The sequence below is a fragment of the Marmota flaviventris genome, chromosome 2, assembly GCF_047511675.1.
Source record: "Marmota flaviventris isolate mMarFla1 chromosome 2, mMarFla1.hap1, whole genome shotgun sequence".
Taxonomy (NCBI): Eukaryota; Metazoa; Chordata; class Mammalia; order Rodentia; family Sciuridae; genus Marmota; species Marmota flaviventris.
In genome coordinates this window covers 174091979-174107545 of record NC_092499.1, presented here as the reverse complement: position 1 = coordinate 174107545, position 15567 = coordinate 174091979, and the positions used below count along the sequence as shown (strand labels likewise).

Here is a 15567-nt window from a genome sequence, read left to right as displayed (position 1 = left end):
TGCCTCAGCCTCTTGAGCTGCTGGGATTACAGATGTGCACCACTGTGCCTGGCCGGGGAGAAGTACTTTTTATAAGGATATTCTTACTCACTCTAAGGTTGATCACAGTAATAGATGATTTTACAGAATACGTAAATAGAATGGAAAAAGAAACATTTTTTCCTGGACTGTGGAGAGATTATTGGCTGTTCACCCACATGGACATGCCTGGAAAAAGCTGTTGTTTCTTGTTACCTGTGTCTGTAGAACAACATAACAGTTTCAAGCTCATCATGAGGATTCTGAGAACCAAGTGTCAAAGGGTAATTAAGTTTTTTATTCAAAAAATATGCACTCTGTTTCTGGCACTGTACTAGGAATTGGAGATTCAAAGAGAATAAAAAATCACCTGAAATGCCAAAAAGAAGAGAGAGAGAGAGAGAGAGAGAGAGAGAGAGAGAGAGAGAGAGAGAGATACATTATAAAGAATAAATGGAAAATCTGGAGTTGGAAATACAATAAGAAAAATGAAAAATTCACTAGAGGTACTCAGTAACATATTTGAAGTGGCAGAGGAAAGAACAGCAAATTTAAAAACAGATTAAGAGGTCTGGGAATGTAGTTTGTGGTAGAGCAATTATCCAGCATACACAAAGCCGTGGGTTCCATATGCAGCACTAACCAAAAAAATAAAAAAAGATTAATCAAAACCACACTCAGAACAACTAAGTCAGGCAAAGCCAACTTACGGCTGAGCAACACAGATAAATACTATGTATGTGTATATATATATATATAATTATTCATGAGGGATAGCTGACTTAGGCGTTTTTCAGCAATGCAGTGAAATGCAGTGCAGACTTCAGATCATCCAAGGACTACAGACTGGCCCTATGTCAAGCTCCACAACCTCCGCATCTCTGTTCCCTACCTTATCTCTCACCTAAAGGGCCCTCTCTGCTTTTTTTTCCAATCTCTCTTTACTGTTCAGATACAGCTACTTGAAACTCAACAACCTAAGTACAAAAGAGAATTACATAAGACCTAACACAGTAACATGCATGGAGCTTTTGTTGCCCCACACATCCCAATACCACCAAACACAGCATGTCCCTGTGTGCTAACACCACCAGATCAACAAACATGGCATTTGAAGCAATTCACAGTCACATCGAATATTTTAACCCTCAATCAGGAAATTTGTCCTGTGAAAAACTAATGGAATGAGGGAATCCTGCAAATAATATTAGTTCATTTTCACTTCTACATATTTTATTTCACTTCCATCTCAAGCACAAAAGAAAAGAAGCAAGCACTTCTCCAATTACCTGTTGTGTAAGACTGCGGAATGGCCAAATCTGTTGACATCATGGTGGAGATTAGGTCTTGGAAGCACTGACCAGCGATCACAAGCTAGAAGCAAGAAAAACACATTTCAGAGAGGACTGCCATTCATAATCAACAGAAACTGACAGTCTTCAAGAAGAAGACTGTAACACTCACACAACTTTGTAAAACATGCCTCTCAACTCTATTAGTCATGCTATGATTGCTGGGTAAAAACCAGCAACAGTGGAGCAGTAGGGCACAAAAGAAAGATGGGTCACATGGCAATTCCAATTAGCATCTGACATTTATGACATCACTCACCCTGCTGTCTATCAGTTTTACACACTGGAATGTTTGTTTTTGGTTTTGGTTTTTGCCATGCTGGGTATCCAACCCATTACCTTGCCTATCATGATAGGCAAGCACTCTACCACTAGACTACATCTCTGGCCCCCAAGAATGTTTTTTAACTTAAGCAAATTTTATATTCTATAAAGCTTAAGTGAGTATACTCTGAGTTCCACAATTGTTTTCTACTCTTTCCCATATTGATCTGCCCAAACTTAGTAGCTACCGTAGAAAAATGCAAGTGGAAATTAAAATTTCAAAAATTAAACTTTATTTAAAAATTTAAAGCTCTTTCCTAGATCTCCTGAGCCTCTTTTGCCCTGACCTATGCTAGCAATGTCCCTCTGACTGAACACCAAGGGTGCTCCTGCACCACCCCACCCACAAGCTCACTGCCTCACTCCTAGGGACACTGCCCAAGAAGAGCTTCTTCAACCTTGACCCAAACCTGCCCGGTCTTCTCCACCCCATCTTCCTCAACATGGAGAACAGAGGCCACAACTGCCCCCAGCTTCCTGCCTACCCACCTTGCTTCCTTCCCCAAAACCAGTGGGGCAGATCCCTTCCTCTTCTCTCACTTCAAAGGTCCCTTCCTTGATTCCACAGTGTGTACCCGCTTTCCTTCAGGACTCCATGCCATCTTTGGCCTTCACCACAGCATTTAAATATGCCCAAGGCCAGATATCTCAACTCATCCTCTGTTGTGGTGTAAACTAATTAGTAGAATCAGTAAGAGTGTAAGATATAGGTTATAGATTAGTAAAAAATAGAGATTATAGATCTAAGATTTTGAGAAGTGAGATAAGACAATTATAAAGCGAGAACTGTCATGGACAGGCCTCAGACTCCATTTTGCTGCCTTCTATTAAAAAAAAAAAAAAAAAAAAGATGTTACAAGAGCTGTTTCTGAGAAACTGAAATGAAAGATGTTTTCTGATTTAAAAAAAAATTGTTTTCTCTGCTTTGTACCCCACAAAATGTAAATAGATTCTTGCCCCCACTAACCCCCTGCTTGAACTCAGGATACTGTTGTCCAAACCCTGCTTGGACCCAAGATGCGGTTGTTCAAGTTGCACAAGCTAACTGCTTTTATTTTAAGCTTCTGTAACTTGCTTGCTTGCTAACTGGAAAATTCCGGTCCTGCTTAGGGCTCTAAGGTCCCGCTAACCATTATTTTAGTTTCTGTGATTGGCTTACTCACATGATGCCAAGAAAAGTCCCTGAGCTATAGTTTTCATCCTTAAATTCTCAAGACACAGGCCCGGAAATTGCTGTTCTCCTACAGAGCTTCAGTCTCTATGGGTGAGTGACAGTCCCTGGTCAGGTAGTTCTCTTTGATTTGAATTTCGACTTAAAAGAGTGTTTTCTGAAGCAGCTCCTTATAACATTGCCGAAAATTAACATTTAAGCAATAAACAACAGTGACTTACAGAAGAACTATATGTAGAAGTAATGCTTTCTAACAAATGTATAACCTTAGTCAAATAAATACAAAATTACCATTTGGACCTCTTTCAAGTGGCCTGACCATTTGAACTAGTGATATTTTCAGTTTCTTTTTAAAATGTTGCTTTTATATACAAAAACACTTCTGAAGAGACAAATGGCTCTGGGAAACTTACCAATGTCATAAGCCATGAAGTCTGAAGAGAAGCATTTGGCACCATGGCTCATGGATGTGTCATTGTGTGTATTTCCTCCAAACACCAGCATGGTTCCACTCACTATCACAGCTGTGTGCAAGTAACGGAAAAATCGGCTGTCCTTAAGAATGGTCCTTTGAGTTTATTGAAAAATAATAAATGTAAGGTTAGTTTTTAAGAATAGTTATTTATCTGCTAATACAAACTTAGCCATTTTATTAGCTTCAAACCCAAATGTGCAAATACATTCAGACTTTCCTTACACATAAGTAACTCTCTAGACATGTAAAATCCTATGAGAATCTTGGCAAAAGATATTAACACCCTTAAAATGTTCATAACATAGGATGCTATAATTCTGTTTTCTGGGAAGAAATCATATGAAACACAGAGAGACTCTTATGCACGATACTTTACTAACAAGACAAAAGCTAGAAATAAAAACTTCCAACCACACAGGCTCAGTACACTCACAAGATGGAGTATTACAAAGCTAATAAAAATGATGATTTTTATGCCAGACTGAATGTAAAACCATATTTATGGGAATGGTCTTTCAGATATGTGATGAAATACCAAAAGAGGGAAAACATTGCTTTAAAATTACATTATTTCATAACTCAAATTAGCTTTATATTTGTTAAAATGAGCATACATTTTACAGGCTGATCTGTAATTCAGCATGAGGAGAGCTCTATTAATTAGGTATGAGAGCATCCTGTTTGATGATTATATTGGATTATGCCAATTGCTGACCTCAGGGGTGACACTTTGATTACCAAGACAAGGTTCAAAAATGGATACATCTTCTTGGAGGTACAGCTCAGTGGCAGAGAACTTGCCTTGCAAGTGTGAAGCTCTAGGTTCCATCTCAAACACCACCAAAAAAAAAAAAAAAAAAAGAATATAGTCTACTTAATTATAAGTGTGTGTACAAACTCAACTACTGCTTTATTCCTTAGGATTCCAAAGGGAAAAAAATTACAGTAGGGTTGAGTGTATGAAAACTGAAAATCAACCCAAGAATACCAAGTAGTTTCTAACCACTATATTACAGAATGTAGGATAATGCAACAAAATAAATGCAGCTAATTTATTACCCTTTGCTTTTTCCTAATTTCTTTATATACAACACTGAACAGAGTTATACACCAGGCCTGAAAACAAAAACAAAACAAAACAAACAAAAAAAAAAAAACAGCAAAATTTTTTCCCAACAATTGCATCTAGAGAATTCACAGTTTAAAGCAAAAGCTCAAGAAAAAGCACCCACCACATCTGGGTGTCCACATCGTATCTGTAGAGGTCATCTGCGAGCCTGTATTTAACAGCACTGAAAGCCTTGTAACCGCCGTGGACATACAGGGCTTTGGTCCTGTGATCATAAACACTGCTGTGGCCATAACCCCCTTGCACAAGGGCACCCTGGGTTTGCAAAATACTCCAGGTGTTCCTCTCTGGAAAGGGAAAAACAGTCAAAAGCATGCAGGTTCCCTTTATCTAATATTCAACATCAAAATATCTCAAGGATGGAGAAGGGATTCCACAAGAGCTGATGCATATAATTTCATATAATTTCACCCATATGGCCAAACTCCAATCTGTTAAGTGTTCTGATATTCTAACATGCTATACAGGAAAAGAATTTCATTAAACTGATTCAGATTCCAGCCATATCAATGTTTATAGCATCTCAATTCACAATAACTAAGATATGGAGCCAAACTAGGTATATATACATAATGGAGTATTACTTAGCCATAAAGAAGAAAGACTTTATGATATTTGCAAGTAAATGGATGGATCTGGAGACTATTATGCTAAGTAAAATAAGCCAGTTCCCAAAAACCAAAGGTCAAATGTTTTTGCTGATATATGGAAGCTAACCCACAATAACAAGGGAGAGGGGAAGAATAGATGATAGACAAAGGGGAATGAAGAAAAAGGATAGGAAAAAGAAAGACAGGGGTATGAATCCAAAATAATTTTCCTACTCATATATAGGTACATATATGAATATGCCACAGTAAATCCCACCATCATATACATCAACAAGAATGGGGTCCAAGCCGGGCATGGTGGCATATGCCTGTAATCTCAGCGGCTGAGGAGGCTGAGGCAGGAGGATCACGAGTTCCTCAGCAAAAGTGAGTTCATCAGGAGTTCAAAGCCAGCCTCAGCAAAAGTGAGCTGCTACATAACTCAGTGAGACCTTGTCTCTAAATAAAAAACTAAATAGGGCTAGGGATGTGGTTCAGTGGTTGAGTGTCCCTGAGTTCAATCCTTGGTACCCTCCCCACAAAAAGAATGGGGTCCTAAATAGAATAAGACACATTCCATGTTTATATAATTATATCAAAATCAATTCTACTATCACATATAACTAAAAAGAACCTATAAAAAATAAGAATAAATAAAAAGCTTGGAAAGAGACAAAAAAGAACAAATTGGCTATAAATGCAGGGGTTTAAAACTGTTTTAAAATAAAGGACTCAGATTCCCCTCAAGTGAGAATTCAATTCCCTATGATCTTTAGTAATCAGTATACAGATGTACTTTATAGGCCTACTATCTCAAAATATAAATTATAGCTGATACACCTACTTACAACAACAGATAAAACAAAATTTAGCCAAGGAAAGATTATGTATTAAAGGAAATTCACACTCCATTAAATCAACCACTAAAGGGCCATCCAAATTTTTCCATAGCATTTGTAGTTTTGAACTACTTTTATTTATTTTAACACCCTTAGTATTCAGTACCTCCTTTATCTCCTCGAAAATTGACAGTAGAAAGGGGCATGAATAACCTGAATTTTACTGTTTATACAACCAAGTTATCTGCATTTCAAAATGAAGAACTGGATCTAGGTTAGCTTGAATCTTGTTTAACATCCTAACAATGAAAGGAGAGGTTTTTAAGTTGATGTTTAAAACATGTGCGCTGGAAAAAATATACCTACCCAAGTCATATTCCTGCACATTGCTTATATATCCATAGAGAGGGCAGTGACCAAAGATGACCAGCATGACCACCCGGCCACTCTTCAGTGTTACAATGTGTGCTGAGTGTCCAACCACTGCATACTGCTCCTTTGCCTTTGGGGTCAACAATACCCATGATTCATTATGAATATGAAACACTCTCAACTCATTGGTCACATTGCCTGTTGAATCAATTTTTCCTCCATACATGTAAATTTTATCCTAGAGGAAAAAACATAAACAGGATTTAAAAAACATTAAAAATTCAAATCTGAGGGGCCGGGGATGTGGCTCAAGCGGCATGCTCGCCTGGCATGTGCGGGGCACTGGGTTCAATCCTCAGCACCACATAAAAATTAAAAAATAAAGATGTTGTGTCCACCGAAAACTAAAAAATAAATGTTAAAAAAGTCTTTCTTTCTCTCTCTCTAAAAAAAAAAAATATCAAATCTGAGAACAAAAAATGACCAGTTCAAAACCTCAATATTGTTCTCAGCTTAAAAAGTATTAATGGGCCATTCCATGAATAATTAGGAAGAGGATGCAGAAAGGAACAAAAATAAGCAAATCATATTTTATGTCTCTAAAACTTTGTCATTTTCTTGGGCTTGCTTATGAGATCTTTTACATAACAAAATAACTTGAAAAAATAAAGTTGCTTCATCCTACCACATACTTCCAAAAATGGGAGGTGAAAATTATTATTTAGTTGCTTGACAATTTTTGGCTAAACCTGGAATGGCATAAATGCTAATCAATACTTTTTAATCTACAGTTCTAACCACTTGGTAACATAATCAATAATATCTCAGTATGGTTAGATCCATTAAAATCTCTTGGGTTCAAGAAATTGCAGCTTCAATTCCATTTACAACTTAGCCAATCAAATAACTCCCACCGCCAAAAGAAAGTCTGCCCCAATTAAAAAAACAACATTCAATAGCTTTTCAACTGCATAATGCATAAATTAACTGAGGAAGAGTCGAGTTTCATGCTTAGTACAGAGTGCGGGTATTTTTACCTGATATAAAGCCAAAGAATGACCATATCTAACAACCACATTGTTCACAGAATGGTTTAGTGGAAGCCATTCCCTAGAAGCAAGGTCATACCTACAAAACAAACAGATCAAATTTTTATCCAAATGACAAAACAGAATATCTTGTACTCTTTTATTTGTAACAATCCAGTTTTGAGATGTTCATTGAATCAAGGACACAGGGAGGCACCAGTTACCCTGGCAAACACTACCGACACCTGAGCCCACTAGGTATCTGAGAATTCAGGAAGGGACGGTGGACTACATAGCACTGGGACAAGAAGGAAATAAAAGTCTGGTGGAAGCTTCTAATGCCTCTTCTGAAAATCTCTTCTGTAGTCTAAATCACTTGAAGATTGCATCATACTAAAGGGACTTAAACTTAATTTATTACAATAACTTTTCCTTCAATCCATCCTAAAAAACTGAAAATAAATAAAAGGAAATTACTAGAAAAATTTCCTTTTCTTCCACCTAATTGATTTTAGTCATACTTTTAAGGAAGGCTGAATATATTATAGCATTTCAATTATACTATAAATTTACATACTGATCTTTTGAAATACAAACATGCCAAAATGAAAATAATTTAATACTCTTGTCATACAATTTATACTTACCCTTGCATTACTGAATAATCATATTCAACATCTTAACATATTTAATTTTGAGTATTTTGTTTGTTTTGAGAAAAAAAATCACTGAATTGCTATTATAAATCATACACATTCATTATGAAGAAAACAGCTAAAAGTTTAAAACACAACCCCACATTCTATTACCTAGAAATAAATATTATTAACAGTGAGTAAACAACATTCCAGTTATCTTTCTATGCACATAAACAGGGGGAAAAAGATTAACAAAAATATTTTATATAAAGGGATAAATCCTTACATGATACTTTTAAAATGTTGATTTTTTTTTTTTGCACGGCGGGAGGCAACATTGTGTGGGATGGGGGTGGTACTGGGGAGTGAATCCAGGATCATTCTACCAATAAGCTACATCCACAGCCCCCCCTTTTTTAAAATATTTTTAGTTGTAGATGGATACAATACCTTTGTTTATTTAGTTGTTTTTAACATGATGCTGGGAATCAAACCCAGGGGCACATGCATGCTAAGCAAGCGCTCACCGAGCCACAAACCCAGCCCCATCCACAGCCCTTTGTAAAATTTTATTTTGAAACAGGATCTTGCTAAGTTGCCCAGGCTAGTCTCAAACTTGTTACTCTCCTGCCTCAGCCTCCAAAATAGCTGGGATTACAGGTATGTGGCACCCCCACACAGCTAAAAGTATTAATTTTAACTTTTCTAGAATTAACAGCCAAAAAAAAAAAAAAAAAAAAAACCAAAGAAAAAACAAACGTCTTTTTGTACTTTAAGTAAATGTTTCATTTCTCTGAGAGTATACCTGGATAATCCAACTTTTTAAAAAATTATCAAAAACATACCTTTTTTAAAAAAATACTTTTATTTTGTTTACTTATTTTTTTTATGTGGTGCTGAGGCTGGAACCCAGTGCCTTACACATGCTAGGCAAGTGCTCTATCACTAAGCCACAACCCCAGCCCCTCAAAAACATTCTTAAAAGAAAATGTTAAAAAAATTTTATCATAACATCATAGTGAAAACAGCTATCAATTAAAAATGAATTAATAAATTATATCCATGTAACCAAATAATTTAGAGAGAAACTCAAGCAATATATAGCAACATAAATCTCAAAGAATGTTAAGCTAAATAAAGGACAAAAATGCAGAATATTGTTTTTAGTTTTTCCCCTAGTTCTAGGAACTGAACTCAGAGGCACTTGATCACTAAGCTATACTCCTAGGCCTTTTTTATCCATGTTTTTCAAAATCAGTACGTTATAGTTGTACATAACAATGGGTATCTTGTTGCGTATTCATACATGCATACAATATAACAATATAATTTGGCCAGTATCGCTCCCCAGCACTTCTTTCCTTCCTCCCCATCTCCCACCCCCTTGATTCCTTTCTTCTACTGAACTCCCTTTGATTTTCATGAGATTGCTCCCATCTTTCTCCTCCTTTTCCTCTCTAGCTTCTGCTTATGAGAGAAAATATACCACCCGTGACCTTCTGAGTTTGACTTATTTCTCTTAACATGATAATGGTATCTAGTTCCATCCATTTCTCTGCAAATGACATAATTTCATTCTTCTCTATGGCTGAATAAAACTTCATCGTGTTTATATCCCACATTTTCTTTATCCATTCTTCTGTTGATGGACACCTAGGCTGGTTCCATAGTTTGGCTATTATGAATTGTGGTACTATAAAAATGGGGATGCACGTATCACTGTAGTGTAATTATTGTAATTCTTTAATAAAAATACTGAGGAGTGTATAACTGTGTTATTTGGTGGTTCCACGACTATCTTTTGAGGAATCTATAGATTTCCATAGTGGTAGTATTAATTTACAATCCCACCAACAGTATAATGTTCCTTCTCCTCCACATCCTTTCCAGCATTTGTATTCTTGATGACTGCCATTCTGACTGGTATAAAATGAAATCTCAGTGTAGTTTTGATTTGCATTCTCTAATTACTAATAATGTTTAACATTTCTTTATATATTTGTTGGCCATTTGTATTTCTTCTTTTGAGCAATGTCTGTTTAATTCATTTTCCTATTTATTAATTGTATTATTTTTGGTGTAAAGTTTTTAAAGTTTTTTATATACTTTAGAGTTACTTATCCAGCAAAGATTTTCCCTATTCTGTAGGTTCCCATTACACTCCTAATTGTTTCCTTTGCTGTGCAGCTTTTTAATTTGATGCCATCCCATTATTAACTCCTGGCATTATTTCCTGAGCTTTATGGGTATTGAGAAGTCATTGCCTATGCCTATGTGTTGGAGTGTTGACCCTATGTTTTCTTGTAGAAGTTGCATAGTTTCTGGTCTAACTCCCAGGTCTTTGATTCATTGTGAGCTGATTTTTATGCAAGGTGAAAGATAAGGTCTAGTTTCATTCTTCTATATATGGATAACCAGTTTACCCAACACCATTGGTTAAAAAGGCTGTCTTTTCTTCAATGTATCTTTTTGGCACTTTTGTCAAGAAATGACTGCAGATGTGTGGGTTTGTCTCTGTGTCTGTTTGTATGCCAGTACCATGCAGTTTTTGTTATTATAGCTCTGCAGTATAATTTGAAGACAGGTACTCTGATGACTCCAGCATTGCTTTTTTGCCTTAAATTTGTTTTGACTATTCTGAGTCTTTTTTTTTTTCAAGTGAATTTTAGAACTGTTTTTTCTAGCTCTGTGAAGAATGCCTTTGGTATTTTGATGAGGATTGCACTGAATCAGTATACTGCTTGTGGTAGTATAGTCCCAGGACTTTTTATTATTTCAAAACAGGGTCTCACAAAAGTTGCTGAGGCTGGCCTCAAATTCTTCTCCTTCAGCCTCCTGAGTAGCTGGGATTACACCTTTGCACCATCATACCCAGCCAAAATGTTGTTTTTTATGAAGACTACAACCAGAAAATATAGTAATACAACTTTTTTATTGGGGGGGGGGTACCAGGGATTAAACTCAGGGGCACTTGACCACTAAGCCACATCTCCAGCCCTATTTTGTATTTTATTTAGAGACAGGGTCTCACTGAGTTGCTTAGAGCCTCACTAAGTTGCTGAGGCTGGTTGTGAACTTGAAATCCTCCTGCCTCCATCTCCCAAGCTGCTGAGATTACAGACATATGCCACTGTGCCTGGCTTTCAACATATTTTTAAGAAATGCAGGTGAACAACTGAAACCAAAATCAGGACACTGCCTCTGGTACTTGAGAAGAACATACCAGAGTCCTCAATTGTATTCACAATGTTTTATTTCCCAGTATAGGTGCTAAATGCATTAGTATTCATTATATTTTATCTAAACTTTTCCTTTTCACTAAAATATTTTATACAAGATCTGAAGCAAATATAACAACATGGTGACATCTATTAAATGCAAATAACACATAAATTAGTATTGGCTATTTACTTTGTATATTTTTGGAATAGTCCATTTTTTAAAAATACATGAAAAATTATTTAAGCTTTAGTGTTATCTAATCATTATACATTAAGTGGCTAATTATTTAGTTTTATTAATTAATTATTTTATTACTAATGTTGTTTGCTCAAGTTTTAAATGTATACACAATTTACTTTGGGGCACTCTACTAACTTCCTGCTTTGAAAGTTGAAAATCTTAGCATTAACATTTCTAATCCCATTTCTTCTCCCTATTTTTGTTACATTGACACCACATGTTCATAACATTCACATTCCATTCTATAATTCCATAGATATTTACTACAGAATCTGTGTCTGAGCTCAGGCAATCTTCTCGCAGTCATTCTACCATGACTTCTCCTTGAGCTCTTTAATACTTAATTGGCTGATTTCACAACCAAGTAGTATTTTGTAAAAGCAGCACTCATCAGGGCTGGAACTATATAGTTCAGCGGTAGAGTGCTTGTCTAGCACATGCGAGGTACTGGGTTCGGTACTCAGCACTACATAAAAATAAATAAATAGATATTTTTTAGAAAGAAAGAAAGAGCTTGTTTTCTATAAAAATGTATGCATTTTTTTAAACCAAGAAAAACACTTAAAGGAAACAGGAAATATGCTTTCAAATAGGGTTAAGGGGAGAATATTAAATAGGTGTGATGCAAGTTCCATCTAATTTTCAGATTTGGGGGTAAGGAGAACATCTTTTTGGTATAAGATGCTAAAAGTAACTCAGAAAAGAATCCCACTCCTGCTGGGATTGTGGCTCAGTGGTAGAGAACTTGCCTTGCATGCGTGAGGCCCTGGGTTCAGTCCCCAGCACCACATAAAAACAAATAAAATAAAAATAAAGATATTGTGATCATCTACAACTAAAAAAAATATATATTAAAAAAAAAAAAAAAGAACTCCACTCCTCATCCTACCATTCCTCGTTTTACAGAGAGGAAACAATCTCGGAGACTGCAGTTGCTCAACTAGGTGGAATAAATTTCCTGTTAACAACAAGAGAAAAAATAGCAGCAATAGTTCAGTGCATTTTCCACATCCTTTCACAAATTTTTGGTGAGTTATTCTTCTAAGTTGCAAAAGGTTATTTCACTATAATACTTTTATTAGTCATTAAATTTAATTAAAAAGACTCAAGAGAAGAAAAAAATTGATTACATTTTTCAGCATATTTTCTGTTCCTGAGGTTCTGAGACTCCTTTTTTCATTGATTTCTGTTTAGAGACCTTCCTTTATCACTTTTATAGGAAAAGTCTACTGGAAACAAATTACGTTTTCCTTCATTTCAGCGTGTCTTTTGATTTCCTCTTATTTCTTTTGTCCCATATTTGTCTTAGTGTCCAGGATTTTTAACTGTACTTACTGTAAAAACGGGAAAATAACCTTCATTTCTTTATGATTAAAAACAAAAATCCCTCTTTTCATATTCTATTTCTAAAGCATTTATAAACCCTGTGTCCTTCAGGTTTGTCTTCAATTCTAAAATTATTTTTGAATCTCTAAAATACTTAACTTCTAAAAAATATTTTTTAATTTAAAAAATAAAATTCTTAACTTCCAGCCAGGCATGACAGTGACTGCCTATAATCCTCCCAGCAATTTCTGGGGCTGAAGGAGGAGGACTGCAAGTTAGAAACCAATCTCACCAACTTAGTGAGACCTTGTGTCAAAATTTAAAAATAAATAAATAAAAATTAAAAAAAAAAAAAGATCTCAGAATGTGCTCAGTGGTAAAGTACCCCTGGGTTCAATCCCAAGAACTAAAAAAAGAAAAAAAAAAAAGCAAACAAACAAACCAACAATCAAATTTCTGAATTTTTCTAGTTCTGATTAGATTGTTCTTGCATACTATATATTTAGCTTGTTTTGGAATACTGTATTGTAATTTTCATCAGTTTTATATTTTTCTATATTTAATGCTTTCTGTATGAATGGGCTTATTTTATTCCATACTCTCTTTTTTCTGATAAGAACTTTCCATGATATTTAACCTTGATATTTTTAAGTAAAATTGCTTCTCCCTGGAGCTGGGGTTGTAGCTCAGTGGTAGAGAGCTTACCTCGCATAGGTGACGCACTGAGTTCTATCCTCAGCATTACATAAAATAAACAAAACAAAGATATTGTGTCCATCTAGAACTAAAATTAAAAAAAAAAAAAAAAACTGCTTCTCCCTGTGTTTTCACTGGGTAGCTTCAGGATAGTTTTACCTTCTCAGCTCTTGAGCTCACTCTTTGCTGTTGCAATGGAATGTTCACACAGATGGCAGTTCCCATGTTGAGAACACCTCACTCTGTTCCCTTCTCACTGAACCTTCTCTCACTTAGTCTCCACTATCCCTGTCCTGTTCATTATGAATTCTATTCTCAGCATTTCTCCTCAGTATGGACTTGCTCCTGCAAAGAAATTGTGGCTGGGCAGTTAAAGAAAGATAGAAACTTTGGCTGGTTCACTTTGAGAATAAATACAGCACAAACTGCTCCAGACCCTTCAAATTCTACTATGGATCCCTTGAACTTACTCAGCTACTAGAATATGCAACATCTTCCAGTCCCAGCTGTGGCTCTCAACATGGTTTGCTAAGCCCATGAGTGAGTATCTTACAGCCATTCTGGATGCTATGGGCCTCCCACTGCTGCTCTTCTGTGCTACTCACTCCTGCACAGAAGGTGACCCATGCAGGGCTTATAGCCATCAACAGTTCTGCCCCACACAGTTGAGTGTAAACCTTCAGACAAAATTTTCTTACAGATGTTGCTCATTTGTCTGTTTTTGTTTTGTTTTTGGTTATTTCACAGTACTAGGCACCCTACCACTGAGGTACATCCCCAGACTTTTTTTATTTTGAGTCAGGGTCTCACAAAGTTGGCCATGCTGGCCTCAAACTTTAAAACCTCCTTCCACAGCCTCCCAAGTGGCTCATTTATAATGCACATACCACCATGCCAGGAACTCAGGTGTTTATTTTGCTATCCTATTTGTTCTGTACTAGTGACTGTATTTCATAGGATTCAGAAACTATACCACAAGTGCCATATTTCTATCTTGAAAAATAGATGCTGGTGTTTTATAATCTTCATTAACACAAAAGGCCTAAAATAAACTTTCACATCACAAAATCACAATGAGTAAGTATTCACAAATTTCTTCTAAAAGAAAGTCTCCCTACAACTATTAATTCAATTAACACATAAAATACTCCCCTATATATATATAGCCTACTATAAACAAATAAAGTAAAATACCAGAAAAAGTATCTCAAAATGATAAATTAGCACATGGCTTAAAAATGAATACTTTGGGGCTGGGGCTGGGGCTATATAGCTCAGTGGCTTGCCTAGCATGTGTGAGGAACTGGGTTTGATCTTTAGCATCACATAAAAATAAACAAATAAAATGAAGGCATTCTGTCCATCTACAACTACTAAAAAAGTTTTTTGCTAAGAATAAGGTTAACGAACAATGTATTGTGGTGTTCAATTTCAAAGATTCAGATTACCTGAAAAGGAAGTTGTTTAGTAGCAGGACTGATGATTTCTTTTCCTTTCGCTTATTTAGGCTTAATTGGAAAAATGAAAAACTAAACTTCTTACAAAAATTTTTAAAAATAACTTACGCTAGAACCATGCTGTAATCTGAGTGGTTGAATATATATCCTCCAACAATCCACATTATGTTTCCATTGACCACAGCTTTATGAGATGCTCTGGGCAGCTTTAAGTTTGAATATTCCTCTCGAGTCCAAAATGACTGGTTAGCTGGCACAGGAACTGAACATCCAGGGCCTAATAAAACATAATAAATTAGCTTCACTAAATGCACCTGGAAAGTTTACTGTACTTCAGGTTTTAAGCATATAAATGTGAAATTTTTCTAAAGAATATTTAGTCCCTAATTTAGCATCTACATTTCAAACAAATTTCTTTGTGGTTTTAATTCACTCACAGTATTGATCCCAGGAATCCCTAATAAAATTCAAAATCATATACTTTCTAATAATGACTTGACCATATCCAATGTAGGTATTTCAGTATCAAAAGTCATACTTTATCAGCTTCCGGTGGGAAGACTACACAAAGAAATTATTAATTCAAATTGAAAAACCTAAAATGTAACAACTAGACCTAGGAGTCATAATAAAACAAACAAACAACAACAAAAAACTACCCATCTTCTAGTAAAGCAAAGAACTCAACAG

At 35.7% G+C, this 15567-nt stretch overlaps 1 protein-coding gene across 1 annotated transcript in view; it reads right to left on the bottom strand.

Annotated features, from left to right (window-relative positions):
* Positions 1 to 15567, bottom strand: part of LOC114108547 (attractin-like) — a 90951-nt gene that overhangs the window by 58798 nt on the left and 16586 nt on the right. Inside the window, exons 6-11 of the mRNA XM_027956188.3 lie at positions 14986 to 15154; positions 7308 to 7398; positions 6265 to 6508; positions 4573 to 4756; positions 3279 to 3433; positions 1308 to 1392 (exon numbers count right to left, since the gene is read on the bottom strand). Coding sequence (XP_027811989.3) covers positions 1308 to 1392; positions 3279 to 3433; positions 4573 to 4756; positions 6265 to 6508; positions 7308 to 7398; positions 14986 to 15154 — 928 coding nt within the window. The remainder of the gene's footprint in view (positions 1 to 1307; positions 1393 to 3278; positions 3434 to 4572; positions 4757 to 6264; positions 6509 to 7307; positions 7399 to 14985; positions 15155 to 15567) is intronic.